Genomic DNA, 26,824 nt, shown 5'->3' with positions numbered 1-26,824 from the left:
AACGTCGATCGGGCGGCGTGTCGGGTTCCGTCGGCAAGGGGAGAATGCGGCGCGGACGGGCGGAGTGGACGAAAGGACGAACGGGTTATTCCCGTCGAGCGAATTCTGTCTCCGTGCCAATTTCGTCGTTTGCGAGCGGACCGAGACGAAGGAAATCGAACGCCGGTTAAAAAAATAAAAATAAACAAAGGCCGAGGCGGGCAGAAATGGAAAACACTCGGGTTTGAAACTAAGTTTATTGGTAAATATACAATTTAGCCAACGTGTGTGTTCCACTTACATTGAATATGGAAAGTTTTCAAATCCATCAAATGTTTAATAAAAAATCTTAAAGAAATTTTGAAAGTTTAAGTAGAATTCGTTAATTTAGAAAATCCTCATTAAAACGTTTTAACGAATCGCGGTTTTACAAAATATCGTCCCGGGGAAATCGTCGCGCTTAATTTAAAAAGAAAAAACGGAACGGTGGCCTTCGACGCGTGCCCGGTGTTGGAGATTGGCTCAATCACTGACTATGGGACTTTCGACAACTAGTTTATTAAAATACGGCAAAATTACACTGCGTTACATTTCATTCTCGAGTAAAATTTCGTTAACACAAATGTTTTTTACACGGGTGTCGACCATTTACTAATCCGAACGGGTAAACCGAGAAAACGGGCGGAGGACCGCTCGCCCGCGGTTCCGACCGCCGCAAAACTCGACGTCCGGTCTTCCACTCCCGCCGGGTGGCGGGGCGCCATTCCGTTCGCTCCGTCGCGCGCTAGTCCTCCGACCCCACCTAACTACTTTACAAATACTTGAAACCTAATCGCTACCGACGTTCGAGGACTTACGAAAAATAATTAATTAAAAACTTATTATATCTAAGGTGACGAGGAGGCGTAGTGCACATTTTGACACTTCTTCGGACAACCGAATCTTAAAAAATTATACCACAGAAAGCCGTGTGACGATTGCAAACATTTTCCGACAGGTGTAAACGTTAAAAGAAAAAAAGGCGAGGGTAAATGTTACGTAGACGAGAGAGGACGTCCGAGGGTGAATTTGGAAGACCACTAACTAGATATCGTTTAGCTCCGGCGGTATACAAACGGTGAAAATTCGTTAGGGAAAGTAACTGGAACATTTAGCGAAACACCTTGGCGCGCTGCCCCACCAATAAGCCGTACCGACTGGCGAATCGGTTAAACCAGTTCTAAGAGAACGAAATCCGAGTGCTGGAACGAGAGTCGTTCCGTTACGTAAAAAGAAAAGGAAAAAATCGAGTCCCTCGCGTTCGTAGAAACTGTAGCAAAATTGATCCTTTTTTATTGTGTGACAGATAGCCTGGCTCGTGTCATGGGGTACGGCTGGGACCGAGAGGCGGTAATTTCCTTCACTGAATCACGCATTGCTTATGTCCGTTTTTGATCTTCAGACGAGACTTGGGACGGTACCTCTCCAAATACGACAACTGCTTGGCGTTAATGGCTCCCCTGCGCTTCCTTCCGATAAATAAACGGTCGTTTTATTATTTACTTTACCGAAAATAATATTATTAATAATATACTCACTGTCGAATTAGCTCGACCGCGTCCTCGTATTTCATCCCCAATTCGATAAGAGCTATAGCGACCAATACCGGAGCACTGAAAACGAGTTACGGTGATCAGATACTTATAAAAATAAATAATATTCATAAAAAGTACTCACCGGCCCAACCCTGCAACGCAGTGGACAGCGATGCAACATTCCGGATCTTCTCTGAATCTCGTTCTTAGAAGCTGAAACCAATCGTCTACAATTTTTGCTGGAGGAGGAGAACCATCGTCAAACTGCCAATCCTATCCAATGATATAAAACAGCGGTTTAATATTTAAAACGTAACAGTTCGTTCGGGAACATTCTTTTTCTTCGCTGTTTTAAAATTGTTGTCATGTGGAGAATTCACTGTTCTTTAAGAAATTTTTGATATTTGATTGACGACAATATTAACGAGGGTGGTTACGTAAGGTGTACTCGCCGATTTTGGTGAAAATTTAATCGCGAAAGTACCAGTACTATAAGAATTGTTCGTAAAAGAATCGGCTGAGAAATCAAAAAAATAAAGCGTTACTGACAAAGTTGATATAATAGTCATTTTCAATGTAAAAATGACTAAAGCTTAAAGGATGTTTGCACCGAAAACAAATTACAAACACGTTCAGAACATTGAAAATTCTCTCCGAAACAGTTGTTTCTTGAAATAAAATGTAAATTCAACAATCTTACATGAGATGGTCGCTGTGAAGGCTGTCTAGAGCTAGTATGGGGTCAGGAGGTAGGGCGGGGGGTCTTTTAGTTTTTTTTGAACAAAAATGACTAAAATTTTTTTCTATAAAAAGAAGTAAACGATATTGTTTTTACTAACAGAAAATAAAAAGTGTGTGTGGTAGAACCATTACGGCCCCATTAAGTTTTATCCGGACACAGGGTATCTCCAATTCCCTCTCGCTGCCGAAGATACCACACGATCCAGCCTCGTTCGGTTCGAATTTTATATAACTGGCACCCATACTGTGTGTTATATCTAAAATTAAGGCTATCTGATCAAAAAGTTTTACTCCCTAAAACCAGACTTTTCAGTTCAATTTCTTGGGCGTTATTGACGTCGATTGCTTCGTTGGTGTATCAAAAGTTTCTTCATACATCAACGAAGCAATGATGGTTAGTACTTGTTGCGACTATATTTTCATCAAAATCGGTGAACACACATTCTTACAAGGGAAGTTACCCAATCTTTTTTTAAAAAAATAACACCATAAGTTCTTTTGGCGATAAACTTTCAGGTGGAGTACCTTAAATTTAAAGTTTAACATGTGATTATCCGAAAAATTGGAGAAAATACTAGGAAATAAAACTAATGAAATAATTCACACAACATCCCATTTGCTTAGTGCATTCTAATAATAATATACTATATTGCGAGAATATGCTTTTGTATTATGCAGGGCTAACAAAACTCCATGCCAATATTTTAGGGCTAGATTCTAAAATCAAAAATTTTAAATCCTCTGTAAACGTTTTTAAAATTCCACTTCATTTTCGAGATCTGACCTGCCAAAAAAACTCTTATTGGAAACCAATTTTAAACATCAGGCCAAAAAGATACAGCTGTTTTTCATTTGTGTTACCGAACAAGCAAAAACTGAAGCTTTATTTCAAATGTTGACATTTTTTTTTTTAAGACGTGGAAATTGAACTAGTTTTAATACGAATAAAGATCTTCAATTGTTTTTTATAAGTAGTAAATGTCTGTGAATAAGACTTTACATTTATTATAGTAGGGCTTACTCGGGCAAACATTTACTTACCTAAATCCGTTGACAGAAACATAAAATAAAAAAGTACGAAATTACCTTAAAAAGTTGACAACTCTAGTGTTAGTACTTTGGCAGGGAACTTGGAAAGTACTTGTTTAGGATAGGCCAGATCTTGAAAACTAGGCTGAATTGGAAAAAGATGTTTATAGAGGATTTTAAGTTTATTTTTGACCCTAGATTATCCATAAAATAATGGCACACAATGTTGTTACATGCTGCATAGTTACATTGTTTTGGCATAATTTTATACACTTACCAAAAAAAAAGTTAGCAATAAATTGCAATTTAATCTATATTACATTTTGCCAAAATCATATAAAACAGCTAGACAAATAAAACTGACCCCTGATATACTAAAACATTCAAAGAACAAAAAAATTTATAGTCAAGCATCTACTGAAAACAATCAGAATTAAAGCAGCAGCAATAAATTTAAGTGTCAATCATCATCAAAAGAAATACCTTTTCACAGTATACATACAACAAAAGATGCATTAGATACTGGGTATTCAACTTTATCATGTCTGTAACATGTCAAAAGTTATTTTATTGTTCAATTAATAAAGTTCATTGCACCCAGATCTTGAAATTGAAAGCAAGCAGAAATGCCAGTCACTTTATGACTGAAAGCTACCAAAATGATTTAAGTTTACAGAATAAATTTTACAATTTCAATGTCATACTTGACAAATTTAAATTTTTATTTCACTATTTGGGAATTAAACTAAATTACTACAATTTTGACCTATTACAATTTTCCATAATTTGAAAATATGTATAATTCACATTTTGTCATAAGAAATATGAAATTATTAATTTCTTAATACTAGTTTAAATATAGGAAAGATGTGAAAAAATATAAATTATTTAACCTTGCATTTTGAGCATTAGATATAAATGATAGAGCAAAAAAAAAAAAATGTGTAAATAGTCTTCACTATAGGAATAAAATAATTAAAGTTAAATCTAATATTCAGAGTATTCTTAGTATCCAATGTTGAAATCTAAACACTAAGAATCTGATGTACTGCAATTAATGATTAAATTATAATTATGAAAATCAAAGACCATGATTACATCTTTACAATAAAAAATATTTAAATAATTATTAGTCTCAAAACAGTACACACTACTAAACTTAGGTAATTAGCTTTCATTTTGATCTCAATAATAATAATAATAATAAATCTATAAATTTAATTATTTGTAGTTAAAAATTTAATTTAAATGATAAGTTAGATAATATGAAGATATTATAATTCCATCCTTTACCTATCAAAAATCATCATTGAAAAGTAACATCCATCAAATCTTAAATTGATTTTATATAAGAAAATTTAAATTCTGCACTTTTTATAATCATTGTTAAGTTTAATATCAATTAATTAATCAGTAATTTTTGTCAAGACATGCAGAATATATAACATTATTTACTGGTAACAATGTTACCCTTATTAAATTGAAAATTTACAAATGCAGGAATCAAAATAATGTTTTTGAAATGTTATTTATAATGAAAAAATATTAAAAAACTGTGGTTACATTATGCATATAAACTTTGTTATTAAATAGAGAAAATACAAAAGTAAAACAAACATTAATTTTTCTACCTTCCTCATGAATATAGGGTGATTATGAACCTCTCCACATTTTAGTTATTTGTTAATAGCGCCATTTCTCTTGCAGCTGATGTGAAACAATGCTAACGATAGATGAAAGAATAGCCATTGTTTGTATTCGTCTGCATGGAGGGAGTGACATGAATGGGTGCAAGCAGACTTCACTCTGAAATTCTGGCACCCAGAAAATTAATATAGTGTTACAATGTTTCAGGAGCACCACAAACCATTTAAAGTGTACAGAAGTGATCACATGAAGCACCTCTGCATCTATCAGGAGACTCAGTGGAGAGCTTGCTACTCCAATTCTAATGCTTGGAAAATCCTACACAACAAATTTAAAAAATGTTTAAGCTTGAAGCAGAGAAAGCAGCCTGATAAGCTGTGTCATAACCTGCTAGAGGCTGTGGAAAATGAGAATTTTATGCAGAATGTTTTTCAGTGACAAAGCTGCATTCCACACCTGTGGACATATGAGCAGACAAAATTATAGGATCTGGGTAGAGGAACAACCACAAGCATGAATTTCTGACTTTTGTAGGCTATTAGAGTGACACAGCTAACTTGCCATATAAATTTAAACATAAAAGTGTATACGTCCTTAGTTTTGGAGAAAGATTTTTTCAGACTTAAAAAGTTTACTCTATATACTTGCATAAAGGTTAACTGAGTGAGTGCAAGTTAAGAATGTAAAGACATTAAAACTTAGCATTTATTAGATTGAAGAAAAGTATTATGTCAAGAACCAATTCATTTTACAATTAATTATTTTAAAAAATTCTAAATTACAAATACAGTACAAGTAAATCATTTGAACTGTTCAATAATAGCTATAAAAACTAATGTGCAGAATATATGTTAAATCGGGTCTCCAAACCCACAGCCCCTGAAACATTTATTGGCCACTTATCTTGTTTAACATTTTTGAAATATTCAAATTAGTTCAAAGCATATAAACTTGAGAAAATTCAACTATATCTGCTAGAAGAGTAGTTTGTATGGAAGATATTTTCTATTTTTGCTTCTACGTACCTTTTTGAAAATCAAATATACAAAAATCAAAATATTGAAAGATTTTAATATTGGGTGTTCCAATTTTAATGTTTCTTTTGAAAAAACAATCGCAAATTTCATATTAATTTATGTCTGTAATTATTGTGAAAGATTAAGTTTTTTCATTTTTTGAATATCTTTCATACCTAGCCCTAATACTTATTAGAACTTTGAGTTTTATTCTGCTTCCTAGCAATGCCAGGATGCTATGTACAAAATTTACAAATTAAAAAAATTGTGGTAATTTTTGTGTGTTTTAGAGAGATTTAGAAGTCATATCCATGATCGAATTTGCATTTGAGTATTAAATACTTTATGAATCAATTAAACAGCATTTAGTACTTAAAACTGAATTAAATACAGTTAAAGTCCAAAAGACTAACTTTTATAAATTAGTATTCCTTAGAATGATTGATACTCCTTTTACCATATATTTGGGAGATTGACATGGTAGATACAAAAAATAGTGTAATTCATCTATTGTATTATAACAGGCACTGTGTTTTCAATATAACATTATAATGAAGAACACAATAATGTTTTAATATAGTAGATGAACACTGTAACCACCCTATGAGTCTAAAGAATTCTAAGTGGAAAATCTGAAGATTAATTTCAAATTGTCACACATACAATAATTATTGTATGTTGGTCACAACTACAATAATTATTGTGTGTGTGTGACCAATTGTATATTGGTTTATAATTTATTTTTAATTTTTAAAGAATTGTAAACAAAAATGACATTTGAACTGAATGATGTTTAAATTTTTAATAATAAAAAGATTTTTAAAAAACATATATAATGTTCTCCCAGTTATGAGCCTCAAAATGATACCTTGAAACATTTTTTCCACAACTTTGACGAGGGAAAAAGTATCTTTTTGACAAGTTTGAATTGTTTAAAATTTTAATAGAATTAACTTTATTTTGATTTTGTAATAAAGTTATCAAAAAATTATTAATAATCATAAAACAATATATCATAATGCTAAATTTTAATTTTTTTTTATACTTAAATTAAGAAACTAGTCTAAAAATGAAGTGCAGATAATAAAGAACAATAGCAAACTAAGATAACATTGGAAAAGAATTTGTAAAATTTCTTGAAAAAAGTTTAAAAATTTGTAAATCTGATTTTATAACACAGTTTTAAACTCAATAAACTACTCTATTTTTATTGTAATTTTATTTGCGACTAAATTATAAAAAAAACCACCATTATTATTTTCTGTTGTTTAAATAAGCATTTTAAAATCAGGCTTATTTAATATTTTAAAAAATTCATAATGTATATAACTTTGGATGAATAGAAACAAAATTCGGATATGTCAGGACCCATATCACATCACCCGGTCGCTCCATGTGGTCCTGGCCGAACCCATAATGGGCTGGCTAAATCAGGCCCTCTAGTGCCTACAGGGCAGAAAGTTAAAAGTTTGACAAACTGCTCATAAACGTCATATTATAAAAACACTATTAAAAAAAATAGTGAAATGATATTAGGAGATTATCTTAGCATTACATTTTAATTGAAATCTTGTATTTTTAATTTTTTTTCCTATAATCATTGATTTGTTTATGAAGTATACTGATTTTAAATTTATGGGGTAAATAGAAACAAAAGTGACTATTTTCATTCATCTCATGTAACTTTTTCCAACAATAGTGCTTTAAAATTTGTAGTAGTCTAAGGCCTAGCTCTGAAATAGCTAAATAGATCTGTATTTCCATGTTGGTCCTAATTTATTTCAGTGAGAACACTCAAACTTAATGACTTCTCTATAGTAAAGATGTACAGAAAATGATACTGTGATTCAAAATGATTACCATACCTGCCACCTAAGATGAAGTCAAATCTATCAAATTACTGTTCAATCATAAAAATAGATTATCACACATCAATTATTAATAAATGATGACCTATATTTAGTAAAATCTGACAAGGATAAATCAATATTTCTATGTTTGAATTCTTAAGACTTGAGAATAAACTCATATTTATTAAATAAATTTAAATATAATCTGCTATTCAATTTTATTAAAGCTGAATAATATACAAATTTTGTGAGTAAACAATAGATAATTTTATATCATTTATTTAAAATAAAGGAAATTGTAAAATTTAGGTTGACACTTTAGTTATAAGTAAAATGCATTAAAAAACATCTCTATCTTACCAATACAGATATGCCTTCACGTTCCAACTGATCAGTTTTGTAAGTGGGTTCACATACCCTTACAACATCTTTCACATTTCTCTTCTGTAATTCCTATAAAATGAAATAATTTAATAAGAAAAAATAAAAACCAATTTAAAATCATCACTCAAAATTAAATATTTTAATATAATAAAATGAATTTAAAAGTCAATGTAACTTTCACAATTGTATACTAAACATTATGCAGAGTAATTTTAAATGAATGTTTATATTTTATTGAAATTTGTATATTATTCTTTATTTAGATAATATACAGGGTGTTCTACAAGATAGTGGCAATATTTTTAGTAGTCTAGGGAATCCAAAAATACCCTATAAAGACAGCTCTCAAATGCATTGTTTCAGCATAGAAGAGCAGCAACTTAATGGGGTTAAGATGTTACTCTGCAGTATTGTAGGACAGTTCAAATTTGCTGCCTATTAGCTTCTTACCTTCAGAAACTTACATTTTTGCAAAAAAACATAAGGTTCCAAAGGTAAGAAAGGTTTTCGCTTGTATTTCTTGGCACTTTAGTACAGCACAGAAAATGAAGAAAGGTAGAGAGACAGGCCTTTCTGTGACATCAAGTCTAAATTAAAATTTAGATTAGCTACTCCTCAAGATGATGCTCTTCAAAAATGCATTGTTTCAGTGCTAGAAGGGCTATCTTTGTTTTGTGTAGGATGTTCTATGAGGCAGTGAAAATATTTCCACTACCTCAAAGAACACCCTGTACAAAACAGATAAAACAAATCTGTAATCAAATTCTAAATGATTATTTCAGATTAGTTACTAAAAGTAAAAATTTTACACATTTCAATCTTATTACAAATGTAATAAAATAATGTTGAATTACATTCACAAATTCAAAATGTAAATTTTAAGCTTTATTCTAAACTGAAGTGTGAAATACAAATTTTAGTTTTTCTACTAGAGCATAATCTCAATTCAAAGTGAAATGGACAGAAAAATTGAAATAAAATTTTAATTCAATTTTAAAATTTAAAGTTTTAGAAACTACTGTTATTCTAATGAGATCATAAACACCATAATACAAACAACAAATACATTTATTTTAATCAAGTCTTAATTTTTAGATATATATATATATATATATATAAAATAACAAAACATTTACACTATTAGTGGAAAAAATTTGTTACACGAGTTTGTCATTAACAATTCATTGCTTCTTGCTGCTTAGAAAGCTTGTTTTATAAATGTAGTAGTTTGTAGAAAGCCACCTTAAAAGCTTGAGAGCTTTTCTGGCCTCTCTACATAGAGGAGGGTGCAGGATAGTTATCCTTGGCAAAACTTATTTTTTCTTCTTTGTTTCTTGCACTTGGTTCAATACACTTCGGTAATGATGTAATATACAGATATATCTTCAAATAACACTTTCACTACTCACTGCTGTCATATCAGGCCTTCCTTGACATAGTTAACAAATTCTGATGAAAATTCTAAATTATACAAAAAGTTGACAATTTGGTCACTGAAACTTGTCTCTAATGCAATTTGCAGTAGTATTTAGTAGAACTTTATTTCAAGCTTTGTTAATCATTTACACTGTACTTAGCACATTGAGACCAATCTCATGCTGAATGTTATTAAAAATGGATAACATCTTTAAACTGTGATACAAAGCATGTTAGACAAAAATTTTGAATGATTTCCTGATATAAAGATGGCAATCTACAATTAGTATTTGATCATAAGTAATGACTGTACATGCACTTTTTACCTAAAATGTTATGTTAAAACCATGATATTAACACAATTGGTCCTTATTCTGTTCAAATGGATTAATTTAGTCACTCAAAAATGCATATTTTATGGGCATTTCAAAATTTATATAAAATATGTTTTAAATAAATAGTAAATATAAAACATGGCTGACAATATTACATTTAATTGTATAAATAAATATAAAATTGCAACGTTTAACATAAGTAAAATACTTTGCTTTCGTTATTCTTCTGTCATTCGATCCAGTGACAGTCCACAAATTCACAAGCACAGAGGAGACCTTTCTTTTGAGGCTACTGCCTTTGCAATAAAATGCAAATATGTTTTACCATATATTCAAATGTTTAAACTTGAACCATCTAACTCTCATCTTGTTAGTCACACAAACACATTTGCAATGCCATGAAAATCTCATTTTTCAAATTCTAAAAATCTTTTGAATTAATTGGATTGAAATTATTGTAAAAGTTATATTTATTAACTTAATTTAATCTTATTTTTTGAATTTAATTTCTTTCTATTTAATTTAATTATTTTTATTTTATTAATTTAATCTAAATCTTTCAAAAAATTGTATTCAACATTATATTTACACAACTTAATAGAGATAATTTTTTGCAAACAAAAGTAATCAAATTTCTGCATGTGGAACATTAACAGAAAAGATTCCATTACATCGAGTTTGATTCAACTAACAATATGAGTAAAACAGCAAAAACTAATACCGAATTGCTAAGCAAGCATGTACTTAGTTTAGATCCTAGACATTTAAAACAGATAATAATAATAATGAATTTTTTCTATTATAACATAAGCCACAAATAGTTTCCTGCTAAAAACAGCTTCCAAGTGTTTGCATTTCGAAAATGTCCTTAATCAGAACACGAAGCATCAAAATCAGCCAAACCAGCAATTGATCACACAGGTAAATTCTAGTTGCACTGATACTAATTTTAATATAGATTTCATGTTATCAGTTGAGAACAAAACATTATAAATTTAGCATTGAAGTTGTTAGTAATTACTTAATACTTAAGACCATTTACTCATTTCTCATCATATGTACAGGGCTATAAATAAATATGACAACTTTAGACCAATTAATCCAGAAATGCATTGTAAATTTAGGAAGCTAAAAAATTTATTTTTCAAATCCTGATGTCAACAGTCACATTTCTTCTGACTGACAAGGACTAAACAGATAAGAAATGTGGCTGTTCACATGAATTACATCATCAGATACATTGACTAAAGCCATAACTAAGGTCCGAATTTTTGAGAATGGACTGGGTGTTTGAGTGCTTTTAAATGCTGTATTTATTAAGACAAAAACAAACAAGAAAATTATATTTACAAAGTACATAATTGTTTATTGCAATTTACACAAAGATGAGCATTGTAATTTACAACAGTAACCATTTCAATGTTCTTAAAAGTGAAGTTTTCTCGTTTGATAAGGAAAAAGATTTTTCTACATCGAGCAAGACTAAGGGGTTATATTTAATTTTTACTCAGAATTCTAGTTCAGTGCAATCCAAAATATTTTTCAAAAATCGGGATTTTTTTATAAACTAGGTCTGACTCGTCAGAGACTGCATTTCTTAACTAAATACACTCAAACAAACCTTTACATATGCAGCCGTAATTTAATAGATAAATTCAACGTTTTCGACCATATTCAATGGCCTTTATCAAGAAAAACTGAAAAATCGAACTTTGAATTAAAAATTTGCATTACCGATACAAGCGTTATTTTTGGAACGTTTTTAAAAAGATATTCTATTGTATAAGCACCATCTCTACATATTGGCTATAAATAGTTAAAATAATACCAGTAAATACATTAAAACACAATAAAGTGTTAAAATAATGCCCGTAAATACATTAAAATACAATAAAGTGCACATAGAAACAAGAGTTAAGAGAGTTGCCGCTATGCTATGCATGTTCGCCATGCTGCCGATATTTTGCTTGCATCCCGGAAGTTGATAGCTAAACCTTTTTGGCTTGTTTTGCAGATATGCCAGGCTTCGGCGTATCTGAGGTGCTTTTTGTCGCATACTATTTGCATCAATTTAGCTTGGTTCCACTCCGCTTTGACCTCTTGTGGGTCGGCTAAGACGTACGTCGCCAGTGCTGTGCACGGCTGTTCTTTTCTTATATTTCTCTGATGCTCTAACAGCCTTTGTTTGATGGATCTTCCGGTAGCCCCGATGTAGAACATCATATTCTGCCTCTGTGTGTCTGTAACCAGGATTCTGTAGACTCCTGGAATAGTGTTCTGGTCCACAGCATCTTTGTCTGCCCTTAGCAACTGATAAATAGTGGGACTCCTTTTGTATACTATTCTTTTCTTTGTAGCAGCTCCTATTCGCCTATATACGTTGCTTAGCGAGGCCTTGTACTCCATCGTTGTGAACTCTTCTGTATTTTGTAGACTTCTCATCTTGCTACATGTCTTACATAGGCTTTTTATAGCTTTAGTATTAATCCCGTGTCTCTTAGCTAATTTATTGATATAACCGAGCTCTTCGTTTCTGTCCTGGGTACTGCTACAGTGCAAATAAGCTGGGTACGGCTGCATATGTAAAGGTTTGTTTGAGTGTATTTAATTAAACTAGGTCTGAGTTTGTCAAAGGCAAAACCATCCAGTACATCAAGCATCTGACTTACAACATTCCACTGATCCTGCATTTCAGTTCCACATCTTTCCAGCTCATTGATTTTATCCACCAATAACTTGTATGAACGCACGGAGTAGAGCTCTGTGATCACTACTGGATCAGTGACCAGTTTCTTGACACTGTCGATAGCCACAGAATTGCCAGGAGGAAGTTTGTTGATAAATGCATTAATGTTCTCAAAATTCTCGCAGTAGAATACCACACTATTTATCCAAGACCCCCAACGGGGGTAACAACTGGACTGGGTGGTAATGGCAGCCCAGTTACGTCTTGGTACAAGCACTCCCAACTAGGGCACTTGAGAAGAACCATTTTCATTTTCCTTTTCATTCTATTTTCCGAAATAGTTGGCCTTGCTATATTCTACACAAATATATTAACACACTCTGTATAGGGCATGGGCAAGACAAGTCACATGCTTTAGGTTGTTGTAGATGCACTTCAAATTTGAGAGTGCTGACATGTAAGATGCTTGATCTCTAACGACAAGCCAAACCTTTTCGTACTGGACACCATTTGGCCGCCACAACTTGACACAAATATCATTGAAAGCTTGGGACACTATAGTTGAGTTTGTATTTTCAAGTTGATACATTTTGAACAACATTGGTTGTTCATAGCATCTGGTCAGTGGTGCAACAAGAATGTTCAGCACGTACCATATTGTGAAATCTGTTGTTTCGTCCAGTATAAACACTACAGGATTGTCACCGACATCATCCTGGATTTTAGATATTGTTTGATCATAAACTGGTTTCTCAGTTTTTTCTATGAGTGCTCTCGTTGGAAACAAGCTTTCCCGTATATTTCTGTAAAAATGTCTTAAAGGCTGGATTGTTTATCTTATATAAGAGTATAGTTGCCTGCAGAAGAGTGGTTGTTAAATCTGCATAAAACATTTCAAAGAGGAGAAAAATCTTAGAATGCTAATAATGCCTTCTGAGATTTTTTCTCCTCTTTGAAATGAGGCCCCTATAAATGTCTGCTCGACATTCCTCCTTTTTGTTTGCCTTCTCTATGCTTTTCTGAACTCGTGTCGCCTGATTTTCATTTCTTGATGTTTCACATCAACCGAAATCAATCGCAAATGGAACAGTGAAGAACTTTTCCATCTATGCATTGCCTTTATCTTTAAACTTATTTGCTAAAATGTTCAGTTTAGATGTGGAAAATTTTGCCATTTTCTAATGTCGCTGACATTGAACAAAGGAAACTGGAATTGTTGTGCTCAAGTCAAGGTAAGGTGACCTCAATACAGAATTTTCTAGATTGTTCTTTTCTTAGAAAAGAAAACACGTGTTGCAGATTTTCAGTGAATCTGTTTACATTCTTACAGCAATCTTAAGGCTTAATTGTTTAGTCCAGAAAATTCCCCTTTATCCCCTTTTCTCTCAACAAAAGAAAAGAGTAAGCAAATTATTGTATTTTTTCCTCAGCATACATGGTCCAGTAACAAATTTGTTTTTCCCCCAAGTGAATGAATAAAACCCACCAAAAAAAGAGAGAATTGTCAACATATTCTTTGAAAATATAAAAAAGGGGAAAGCTAGGTGCAAAATATATAGTTTGGGTGCTAGTCACTGCTTTGTGTTTTGAGTGCATTTGGGTGATAAACAATTTGGCAATGAGTGGACCTACTGCACTAAAACCGACATAGTTTGTCTTTACACTCTGCCACTTTCAAAAACCGAGTGGGTGCAACACCCAAAAATCCAGACCTTAGCCATAACACAACCAGGGGCAACATCTTCCAGATGTCTTCTCTCAACAAAGTCCATAAATTTCTCCCATATTGCTAAGAGTTCTTTAATTTCACTCAGAGATGACCTCTGCTACCTCTGGCTCTGCTGCAGTGGTACCAATCTCCTGTATAACCTCACTTATCTGCTTCTTCTGTAACTCTGCCAACTCTTCAGTTGCTAGTTCTTCCAAATGCCGATCTACAAGGTCGTTGACATCTCCCTCATCCACCTCCAGACCCATGGCCTTTCCAAAGAACACAATCTTCACCACTTCCTCTTTGGGTTTGAATCCTTCAAAGTCCCTTTCAGCCACAGCATCAAGCCACAGTTTCTTTCAAGCAGGGGTCAATGTCCTCTTTGAAACACCAAGCAATGTCAGTAATCTTGAGACATCACAACGTTAAAATGACCCTTCCAGAACTTGAAGGATGAGGTTGGTATTTTCCGTAACCTCAAAGCATCGTTTGAAAAGATGTTTTATATACAGTTTCTCGAAACTGGAGATCATCTGTTGATCCATTGGCTGTAGGATAGGAGCGGTGTTAGGAGGAGATAAAGAACCTTGATGAAACTGAATTCAAGGATGTCATCTGAAATTTGGTGGTGGGCTGATGCATTATCAAGAACAAAAAGGGCTTGCAGTGGTAGATCATTGTCCTCCAGATATTTTTTTACACCAAATTTAGCCAATCAACAAAAACTGCCTTGTCACCCATGCTCTTGGGACAGCCCTCCACATGATGTGCAGTTTTTCCTTCAGTACTTTTTGTGACTTAAAAGCTCTTGGGTTTTCAGAGTCATATACAAGAAGTAGCTTTATCTTGTAATGCCACTCGCATTTGCACATAGTGCAAGAGTAACCTATCCATCAGTTTGTGGCCTGGCATCATATCTGCTGTGATGTAAATCCATCCTGCTCGGCATCATCATCAAAAAAAGTCCAGTTTCATCGCAGTTAAAGGCTTGCTGGGGATGTATCCTCCAGCTTCTGTGATCTCCACAAATGTTTAGCCACCTTGACGTCTAAATTAAGACTCCTCACCACACCTAACAGAATGAATGCCAGTCCCCCTTATTGAAATTTTCAAACCAGCTGTGGCTGGTTTTGAACTCCTCTTCTGCTGAAGAACTACCCTCTTGTTGTATCAAATCAGAGTAAATCATTTATGCCTTTTTGCAGAGAATAGCCTTGGTCAATGTGTCTCCAGCAAGCTGCTGCTGTTCTATTATCTACAGAAACAGATTTTCCATTTTTTTCATAGACTGAAGTGCATAGTTTTGATATCATCATTATTCCCTTGGCTGCTGTTATGCCAATATAGAGACTTTCTGTTTCAATATCATGCAAATCATTGATATAGAACACTCAGTGTCTTGCCAAATCTATTATGTCTATGTTTTTTTATAATTTCTCACTTTACTTCAAGAGAAATCATACATTTTGGCTTTTCATCATTGCTCTTTATACTTACTTTCTTTGGACCTATGGTGTCATTAAAGGAATTTTGCAAAATAATGGCAAAAAAGACAACACAACAGAGATCCTTCCAGAGCGAGGTGAACACATGTATGGAATGGAAATACTCTCAAAGCTTGATACTTGCTGCACCAACTAGCAGATGTTTAACTGATACTTGCTCTTATTTCAAAGCAAAAAAAAACCCAGCTCTGGCTCATATCTAAAAAAACTTATGTTGGTACGCTTATATCTCAAGGCATTACTGTATTAAGTAATTTTGCCTACCTCTAGGCTAATAAATTTAATAATTATGAATTAATAATTAATATCTAATTTAGAACGTTCTAGAAGAATTGGCCTGGAGCAGGACCCAAACTAACTCTTACTATGCATATGCATTACCAGTTATCCTTGCTATCCACACGTCCCTCTGATCTTTGCCTCCAGAACTATTAATAATTTAGACTAGATAAACAAAACTTACTCTAGCACCTTGTAAATGCCAAATTTATTAACTTCCTAACATTTTTGGTCATGTTAAATGACCTTTATCAAGAAAAAACGTTAAAGTTCGAATACAGTACATTTGCATAAACGAATAGGCTTTAAACGGCATTAGAGTAAGTTTTGTTTATTGAGTAATATGCAGTCTCGGATGAATTGCAATTAGACTAGGTAGCATGATAGTTCAATTAATGTTAACACTCTTAAAATTAAACTTATCTAGGCAAAATTACTTAGTATTGAATAGCCATATCCTAAGCTGATATAATCTGGATGTTCATTTGGCATCTATTTTACTTCAGAATAAAAATGGCCAATACATTGATGAACTGGTCACTATCAGGAATAAAAATTCAACTTGCAATTCAGTGAAATTTACACAGTATAAATGTTTAGTTCCAAATAAGGAAATACATATATACAACTCAAATCACAAATGCATTAGTTACATTTTGAAAATTTCAAATACAATGGTACCTCATACTTTAAATGCTTCCAAGTTTGAACACTAAATTCAACAAAAATTTGCCTAGAAGTTCAAGAGATGCTTCAAAGTTTGACCTGTATGTGTAGAAAAAAAAAAGCATTAAGTGTAAATATCATCTGTTGTGTTATCATATGTTCCTAAGCCTCCAGTGCCTATTTTTGCTTTATTTTTTGATGTGTTTATGTGTAATTTGTCAATTTCTAACAATTTCTTCCTGTAATTTTTCTTCCTCGACAGCTTTTGAATGCCCCACACATTACGTGTTTCTTTAGTTCAAAATTTCCTAAACAAAACCTTTTACACATTTGAAGTTTAGGAGCATCTTTTCCCATAAACAATTATGAATTTTTTTACTGTTTGTACAGTGTTATATCCTTTCTGAAACTTGTGACATAATATGCCAGATATTCTTTTTATTTGAAGACATTTCAATTACATTGTTGTTATTATTTTGGCAACTCACAAAGCAGGCAGGTTGTTCATGACTACTTTAAAAGGACTGAAAATACTAATCTGAAATATATTGATAAAACAGATAATGGAAAATTAAAGGTATATTGTTTATTGTAAATATCCCAGTTTCATTTCATAAATTACAGATATTTATTTACATTGCTTACATTTATCTTTGAAAATCAGTGATTTCATTTCCCTCTGTATTCAAGTTCTTCATTCAAAATTTCCAAGGTGCTAATCAAAATGTAAATTTGCAAGGGTTTTTCTTAAGACTGCAAAAGGGTCATTGTCCAATAAAGTAGATTCGTATTGTTCTAAAAATTGAGCTGAATAAACCAATATCTTTCAATAAAGCAGTTGATTCCATCTGTTATAGCAGCAGCCAGAAGTTGTCAGCAGCCATGGTGTCATTTGAAAACCACGACCATTTCTGAACTTTATTCTACTCACAAGGAGAGGGCCACACATTCTGGTCTCCAATCCGAACAAAACTTGGTGAGCATGTAGCCCTAAACACAAATAGCTCCTTGACCAAATAACAGGACCCACTTCCCAAGCATTTCCAAAAAATGGGCCTCTGAAAATTGAATGTTTAGCTTGTAAGTCTGAAAGTTCCAAGTCTCCTTCAAATGGGATAATTGAATAAATAAGATACTAGGCACTAGAGCTACAGGATATAGGTTTGATTTTTCACACTTTTAGTGTTTTTTATTTGTAATATAATTATTTTACTATTTTACCATATCATTAGCATTATTATTACTATTCCTCAAATTTAAAGCATATAGAACAAGAGATTAAAAATCTTGATGTCGTTTCCTGTATAGCAAAAAACAAGTCTATAGATTTAACTCATGTCATTAAATAAAATTTTTATTTCTTCATATTTATTTTCAGATATGGTGGTACTGTTTTATTTGAAGTATAACAAACATGACTGCATGAGAAAATTGTCCATAACATTAACAAAAAAAAAAAAATGCTGCGACTATGCTATGCTATTTTCATATCAGACTTTTCTTTTTTATCCATGTGCACTTATGTCTAACTTATATGCTTGTGGTGACATAGTATGTAACCACAAGCAAAAATATCTGAAATTAAATATAAAAAAAAAAACAATTTTATTTAATGACACAAGAGTTAAATCTACAGAGATTTCTTTTTCACTATATGTTGCAATACTATAAGCTTTAAATGTGAGGAATAATGATAATGATATAGTAAAATATTAAAATTATGTTACACACCAAAAAACTAAAATTGTGAAGAATTAAACCTATATCCTATAGCTCTGGTGCCTAGTTTCTTATTCACTCGGCTATCCCTGTTTGAAAATGAAACTTCCAGACTTATAAGCTAAACACTCAATTTTCAGAGACCTGTTTTTCAGAAATGCTTGAGAAATGGGTCCTGTGTTTGGACAAGGAGGTTTTTGTGTTAGGAGGTGTAAAATCACTAAGTTTTGCACAAATCAGAGACCTAAACATCTGACCCTCTCCTTGTCAGTATTCTTTTAACCTACTTTATACTCAACGTAATTTGAACACAATGACAATTAATGGGAAGTGTAGATTGCTAAAACAGTTTCTCTACAACAAGAACCTAAAGCTATTGATTTCAGACAAGACTAAGATATATTTGTCCTATGTTTGAATGCAGACTTTATTACTAAGGCAGCTCATTTTTTAGAACAGTCTAAATTACAGGATGCAATAAGAAAATGTGAGAGTTTTTAAAACACTGCTGTACTGTACATACTGTATGGGCAGAGAGTGTTGTGAAGAAATGTATTGTGCTTTGTGACCATCAAAATCACCAATTAGTGCTCTGTCTTCAAAAAATGAAAAACTAGTCAATTAGTGAATGCATGTTCTCCGTAAAGGCATTCATTGAATGAAAATCAATTATCCAGGTCCAGAGATTTCAGTATAATTTTAATGAGGCACAATATGGACAAATTTCTTTCCATAACAATATTCTGAGGTAAGTGGAAAGATTTGATAACACCAGCAGTGTTTGAGATCAATTTACTGGTCCTGCACCAATAGTCTTTCCTCCAGAGATTATCAAAAAGGTTCAGTAAGCAGTGCAGTAGAATCCCACTCACTCTGCTAGAAGTCATTCTGCTGCATTACACACAACAAAGTCTTCAGCATATTCTGTACTCTGACCTCTCATCTATATGAAATTCAGCTAGTGCACCGATGACAGACAAAACTGCTCAACTGAACTTTTATGGCAATTCAGTAACATTTTGAATGCTGATCCAGATAGATTTGTTATGTCAGATGATACACATTTCTGTTTGTGTGAGTACATGAATGTAAGGAACCAAGTCCGAGCGTTATTTTTATTTACTTTTATTTTTGCTTTTTATTATATTTTTGTTTTGGGCTTATGTTTTCTTAGGATGAAGGTTTCCTCACCACTCACCTTAGAAACTTAAAAATAGAAGAGAAACCAACTCACTGATGAGAGAAAAGTGCCGTAGTTAAAAATCACACACACTTGCACTCCCGAGCAGAAAAAAGTAAGTTCGCACCAAGAAAAGGTCCCCACAAGCATAACTTAGGACCTTGCTAAACATTAAAGAATAAAAACATCCCAAAAATTATCAAATAATGTAAAAGGTTAGCGAGTATTGTCGGAAAATAGGCTGCATAGGCTGCCAGACAAATAGTAAAGTTTATTGTTAGCGAATAAGTATGTAAATGAGGGGAGTGATCGCACTCAGAATTGTAACATCACCTCACAGTATAAAGACCAAACCTCAAGTGAAAATAGATGAGGTGAGCTTCTGTTAGCAACGAGCGTGGTGAGCTTTGTAGCAGTAAACAAGAGAGAGGTGTCTGATAGGATAAAGTACTTCCAAGGCGATTTTGAAGTTATTCGATTTGTGGATTGAAGATTAGAGAAAGTCTTGAGAATTGAGGAAAAAGGTTCCTAGTACAGTAATACCCCGACTTACGCTACCCTGATTTACGCGAACCCGGAGTTACGTGATTTTCAAATCTTGTCGATTCGTCTTTTGTTTGAGCGCCACGCAACTCTCGATTACTCACTCCCTCCACACTATTGTTCGACTTACATGTTTGGACATGTCACACGGAATCGACATATAGTTACAATTTATTTTGTGTTATTTATTTCTGTGTTTGTTATATCTACGGAGACTTGAGAGACTCTACTATGTCATCCAAACGAAGTAGAACTGATTCTTCTGCATCAGACAAGAAAAGAAAAACTTTATCTTTGGGATGTAAAGTTAACATTATTAAAGACTTCGATACAAAAATGAAAATTTGTGAATTGGCAAAGAAGTTTGATCTACCAGAATCGACGGTCAGAACAATTATAAAAGATAAAGAAAAAATTCACGAAGCTGTAAAAAATGCTCAATCTTTAAATTCAAGCATCATTCATAAACGTCACGGTATTATCCCTGAGATGGAAACAATGTTAAAATTATGGTGTGATAATCAAGTAAATGTGAAAAATTGTATAATAATACAATTTGTTATAATAATACAATTTGTTATAGTCATATAACGCTTTCAATGATTTCATCTAGGGCTGTTAGCTGCCTGCCTGATTGATATTTGGCCGCTTTCACCCCAATATGTGATTCGCTAGTAGATTTATAACTTAATCCAACCGATAGGAATTTACTAGTATGTCTTTATGATAGTTCTGTATAGTTGACAGGAGTTTAAAAAATCCATTAAAATATTTGATATACAGTATTTATTCTGCTTGTATTCTACTCTCCCATCTTCTATTACTTACAGATTTCAATGTTAAACTAGTAATATTACGATATCCCATCTATAAGAGGATGCAGCAAAAAAGTATACAATTCTTTTACAATGTTAAAAAATTAACTGTTTCTTTGGCAGCATCATTTACAACTAAATTTAATAAACGAAACGCGCACGGTACAAAATAAGCTCCAGAATTTATTTTCCTTCAATTTATGATTTAATGCATGCGTTGTCATAAAACTTTCTTTCCACTTCTTTCCCAACACTACAAATATTCAAGTACAAAGTAACCGGTTTCACCTTATTTCTACTAAATAATTAAGAGATTAGGGAATTGGGGACATAAATAAACCCTGCCGAAAGAGCCAGAATTTTACTTTAAAGCTTAACCGAACCAATCTCTAGCTGACTGGTGGAGACTGATTTCTTCGTAATATTAGATGTAATAAAGACAGAAATTTTTCCAGTTCAATGAGAGTGACAGAAATTTTTCCAGTTCAATTTGTAAATTTCCATGGACGCCTGGTCCTAAAATGAATTAGAAAACAAATGACAGACAATCTATTAAGTTTTACATATTTAGATTTTTACAGCTATGGTGAGAAACATTTAAAATTTACAACAACACTGTCACATCTTTTGAGGTATACTAGTGATGCGACAAAAGAGGCATTTGACATTGACTGGTATCGGCACCGTTGGGATTTGGCATGCACGTACCATACAACTAGCAGGACTATTTCTGATTCCACTCGTAGGGAGCTATTTGACTAAGTGCATTTTTTTAAGATTTAAAAAGTAAAGAATATTTTATGTTATTTTTATGTATGTTCTTTACAAAGCTATATTTAATTGTAATTTTCTTTAAAAGTATATTCATACAATTGAAGAATATTTTGTACCAGGTATGTACCGGTACATCCACCACACATTTTATTTCACCAAGTAAGTTTTTATTTTATTATTTATAATTGTAGCCCTTATATCGTGGCTAGCAATTCAGAATGTAATAGTGATATTGAAAATTTATTTTAAAACTATTTTGGCTCAAGACTATATAATTAAAAAGAAAACATTATTAAAAGAAAAAGACCAATGCCTAAATTAAATATAAATAGTTCAACAAAAAATTTGTTCGACATTTTCACCATAAAATTCATGAAGACAAAATGGCTTTGTGGGTGCATAGAAATGCAAAAATTGTTTTCTTGGCCTTGCCTACTATTTTCAAATGAAATTAGTGAATGTAATAAGAATGGCTTTGACGATTTAAATAATTTGAGTAAAGCTGGCAAAAAACACAAAAAATTGTCAATTCTTTCATAAAATTGAAGCAATTTGGAAATCAAAGCAGAATAGAATTTAACATTAGTAAATAATATAAAATAAATATTGAAAATTATAACAAGATGGTTATGGCTAATAGATATAACATCTATTAATTTAGATATATTATATGTTTTTTATCGAAGCAAGAATTGGCATTTAGCAGGTATAGGGAATCTATTGAATCTAATAACAGAGGTAATTATATTGAACTTGTTTATCGAACAAACAAATATGAATGGACCCTAGACCATCACCGACGCAATTAACTGATTGTCCCTGGAAGTCAGCTTCTTACAGAAACAACTTCCCTATCATCAAATGTCACGGCACAACATTGCCAAATATGATGGAATTAAAGCATTACAAGGCATGTCAATTGTGAGAAGCTTGAAAAATAAAAATTTATGTCTTCTAATTTAACTTCCCCTTCCCTAGCCATTGCATCAGCCAATGAAGCAATTTTCAAAGATGGTGACCCTAAATGACATGATGAGATAGTTCTTTGAGTAAAAGGGAATTAGCTGTAATTTCTTTGAGGGATGTGTTGCAATATTAACTTTATCTGAAATAAGATTAATTTATTTTGTAGTACACAATAAAAGCATGCATATTCACTACAAAATGGAGAATTTTCAGGTTTCTTTTGAAAGATTGGGAAAGTCAGAATCAATCATTTTCCATTCTGAAGCTTGATGTTTATTAACTATTGAATGTACCATACTCATAATGTAAATCATTAATTTTTCCAAAGTAAAATAAACTTTAGAAAGTATTCAAAAGAATCTGAATTTTGTTGAAATTGGGAGAAATTTTAGTATTGTCCCATCACTATTATGAAAAGGCAAAAGGCTTAATTTTGAGGGTAGAGATGAGTTTCTAAAAAAAATTTGCACATGCTAATAATAAATAAAATTTTCATTAAGCCTGACCCCATTCAAGTTATGATATGACATCAATCTTTAAACAAAATTTAATAGTATACATGCCCTAATATAGAAGTAACCCTGCCAGTTTCAAAGCTTTTGCTTCATTCAATCCCAAATATAATGCAAAACAGAAAATTTTACTTTAATTTTAAGTTATTTTTATATTAATTTGCATAATAATATGTTAAATAACAAACATATACAAACAGAAATGTGAAGTTAATTTTTTGTAATGAAGGTCCTGGCTTTTCTGAAATTCTTGTTTTTTGCCATAAAGTCAGTTTCATTTGTTGCTTTTTTTTCTTTCTTGAAGCAAATGTCGGTAGCAGAAGATTGCATCCAAAAATGCCTCGTTTCGCTTTTGTACTCCTTTCAAAATTTGGATCACTTGCTACAATTTGATCAACAATTTTGGTAATCATTATCAAGCTTTTACTAAAGGAATCTGTAGAGAAATTCTTTGGGTTCTTCACTTTCAGAATCTTTATTTTCCAGTTCTACATGAATTCCTTGTTCTGCCAGTTCTTGAAGGTTTTTGTTGTTAGTCTTGAAAGTTGTTGTTGGTAAGGCTCTCACCAGAAACCTGATGTAACTCTTCAATATCCTGCTTGTCTACATCTCCTAGTCCTGATGTATCGATTAGGCTCTTCTCATTGAGAATTCTTGGATACCTTCAGGCATAGCTTTTTCCACACTTCATTCATGCATTTATCAGTTATTCTTGCCAAGTGAAGTCAATATTGCCAATGGCATCTATGATGTTATATTTTTTTCAAAATTGCACCAAATAAACAGATTTAAGGAAAGTACAGCAATACGACGAATTTCAATCTTTTATGGTTGGTTTGTATTTGGGAATAATCAATGAAATGCCACAATAATTTGAATCAGCATAAATTTTGAGCTTTTTTCAGGCTTCGAGCAGACGGTGTTATATCAAATCAGCATTAAGCAGGGTCTTACTGTATATATAAAATAAATCTTACCAAATTCTGTGGTTTTTGTACTGCTTGTGGCAAAACATCAAGGAAAAAAACGAAGGGTCAAAATTCGATTGATCGGCATTCTTTGTTATATTCTGTAACAACCCAAAAATAAAATTTATAGATAGGTAATGTTGCTAATCCTGGTGATTTGACAATAATTTTTTTCATTTTTCTATACTATTATAAATTTATTTGAAGTGTGTTCAAATTTTTTCCTAAGACTGGGCTGATCCAAGACTAGACAAACTAGATAATTAAGCCTGATACTCACATGAAGAAACAGACAACAGAAACTATCAATGAAACAGCAAAATGATATCACTTTTCTTGTCAAAGCCAACAGAATACGAAAATAAAAATTTTCAACTTTTGCCAGTGGAAAGTGGAACAATAAAAATTAGGCCAATAGGCATTTAGCATCATCATTATAAACATCATGTGGGGTAATAGAATTTGAACTATGGCAGTCAGCATGGTTGAAAAGTTTTATACTCTATGTTAATATATTTCATTTATATGCTTTATCACTATCCAATTTAAATATTAATGTTGAACAGACAACAAATTTATTTACTACATAAAGTATTCGGAATGGTATAATCATAATTTGGGCACAAAAATATTCAATATTCCTAACTTCTAATGATTTTGAAATAATATTTCGTATCCAAATTCTTTGCTTTTGTGCTTTATTTGTGATAAGATTGTAAACAAACTTACAAAGTCTAATTGATATAACCAAAAAATATAAACAACCACCACTGGTAGTTGTTTATATTTATGGCTGACAGATGGCACCCATTCCAACTGTATGATAATTTCTGCATGAGTACACACAATGTGGAAAGAAGATGGTAAATTTTAGTTTACTGTTTCAGCTGATATATTCTGTCATCCATTTCAACATGTGAGTACCAGGCTTTACATTTGCTTAGGGAAAATCTAAAAGGTTCTCACATAAATCAATTTGTAAACTTTTATTTGAATTTGAATGATTAGTGAATGAAGTAAATATTCTCTGAACCAATGCACTTTCAGGCTTTCATTTATTACCAACATCTGTAGAATATGAATAGAAACAAATATTGGATTAGATCTGTTGGAAAATTATCAGTATAAGATTGTATCAGCAGAATTAATTATCTTATCTGTAGTAGCAACAGTTATCTGGTAAATCCAAGGAAAGGTTTCAAGGTTTCCAAATTGGTGGATTGACAAGGAAGTAACAGACTGGTCAGTTAAAACACTATAGATTTGTCCTTTGAATTTCTTTACTTGGAGTATATTAAATCACAAGTAAAAAAAACTCTAAACAGTTTATACGAACAAAAAAAAAATACTCCAAATATTACAGGATATACTTTGAAATGCTGCTGAATGATGAGCTATGCAGAAATACTGAGGGTCATCATATTGAACCATACTCATGATAATTCAACAATTGTTACTAATCTTTCATTCTTTAATTATTAATAATTTTAAATATGTTTCATTAAAATAGATAGAAACTATGACCCTACTGTAATTTTGTAAGTGTGACCAATCTAAAACTTTTATGAATAAATGAAAATGTGGTAGATTACACCTCCCTATTGGTTGATCTAAAAAATATCTAAAATTTAAAAACATACTTAGATAACACTATAAATATTCAATTCCAAAAAAATTATTCAATTTATTGAAATATATTTTATTGTAAAATAATTACCATATTTACTCGCATAAAGGACGAGATGTGACTAAAGATCAAAATAAAGAAAATTAGATTTATTAATACAATTCTATTTTGTTTAATCACAAGTAAAATATCAAATGAATGTAAATGCACACATTGTCATGCAAAAATTACTGGCATTTTAAACTTTAAGGAAAAATCTTGTAAAATTGACAGCATAATTTATTCATGTAAAGCTGGACAATCGGGAGCCTTTTTTTTTTTTGCCAATTCTTAACAGTCAAATGAACTCTCTATCGTCGATTACACTTATGAATTTCTCCAAATTCTGATTTACAAATAATCATCTGTTTTCACGTGGGAATGGATTAAAACTTAAATCGTGCTCCTATGTAATTTTTGAATTTCAATCTGGAATTCAATTCAAACCTTTGCTTTCCCTAATGCTATTTGTCTTTACTCCTGACAATATACAAGAATGATTCAAACAACCCAAATAAAATACTTATGTTTTTAAATACAAGAAGATGAGTATCCAGTAAAAAATGCAAATACGAGGTCTGTTCAAAAAGTATCGGACCTTTGTTCGGCAAAAATACATTTATTGATTTTGAGGTACAAAACCCTAATCCCCTTCAAAGTAGTCTCATTGGTAGTGTATACACTTCTCCCAGCGTTCCTGCCATTGCTGGAAACACTGCTGGAACGCATCTTTTGGAATGGCCATCAGCCGGTCCGTCGCATTCCGCACGATGTCTTCTCTAGACTAAAATCAGGTTCCTTTTAGCTGCATTTTCAGCTTGGGAAACAGCCAAAAGTCACACGGAGCCATGTGGGGAGAGTAC

At 32.2% G+C, this 26,824-nt stretch overlaps 1 protein-coding gene across 3 annotated transcripts in view; it reads right to left on the bottom strand.

Annotated features, from left to right (window-relative positions):
- Nucleotides 1–217: 217 nt before the first annotated feature.
- Nucleotides 218–26,824, bottom strand: part of LOC111619333 (protein tyrosine phosphatase type IVA 1-like) — a 61,733-nt gene continuing 35,126 nt past the window's right edge. For all 3 annotated transcript variants that reach the window (XM_023361046.1, XM_023361052.1, XM_023361057.1), the window contains 4 exons: nt 8,197–8,289; nt 1,696–1,826; nt 1,557–1,631; nt 218–1,487 (listed from right to left, as the gene is read on the bottom strand). In XM_023361046.1, the coding sequence (XP_023216814.1) occupies nt 1,379–1,487; nt 1,557–1,631; nt 1,696–1,826; nt 8,197–8,289 (408 nt within the window). In that variant the 3' untranslated portion in view covers nt 218–1,378. The remainder of the gene's footprint in view (nt 1,488–1,556; nt 1,632–1,695; nt 1,827–8,196; nt 8,290–26,824) is intronic.

Source organism: Centruroides sculpturatus, unplaced genomic scaffold (assembly GCF_000671375.1).
Source record: "Centruroides sculpturatus isolate CEXI.00-Female unplaced genomic scaffold, Cexi_2.0 scaffold38, whole genome shotgun sequence".
NCBI classification, from domain to species: domain Eukaryota; kingdom Metazoa; phylum Arthropoda; class Arachnida; order Scorpiones; family Buthidae; genus Centruroides; species Centruroides sculpturatus.
Note: the sequence above shows the minus strand (reverse complement) of the source record. Positions and strands in the feature narration are given on the sequence as shown.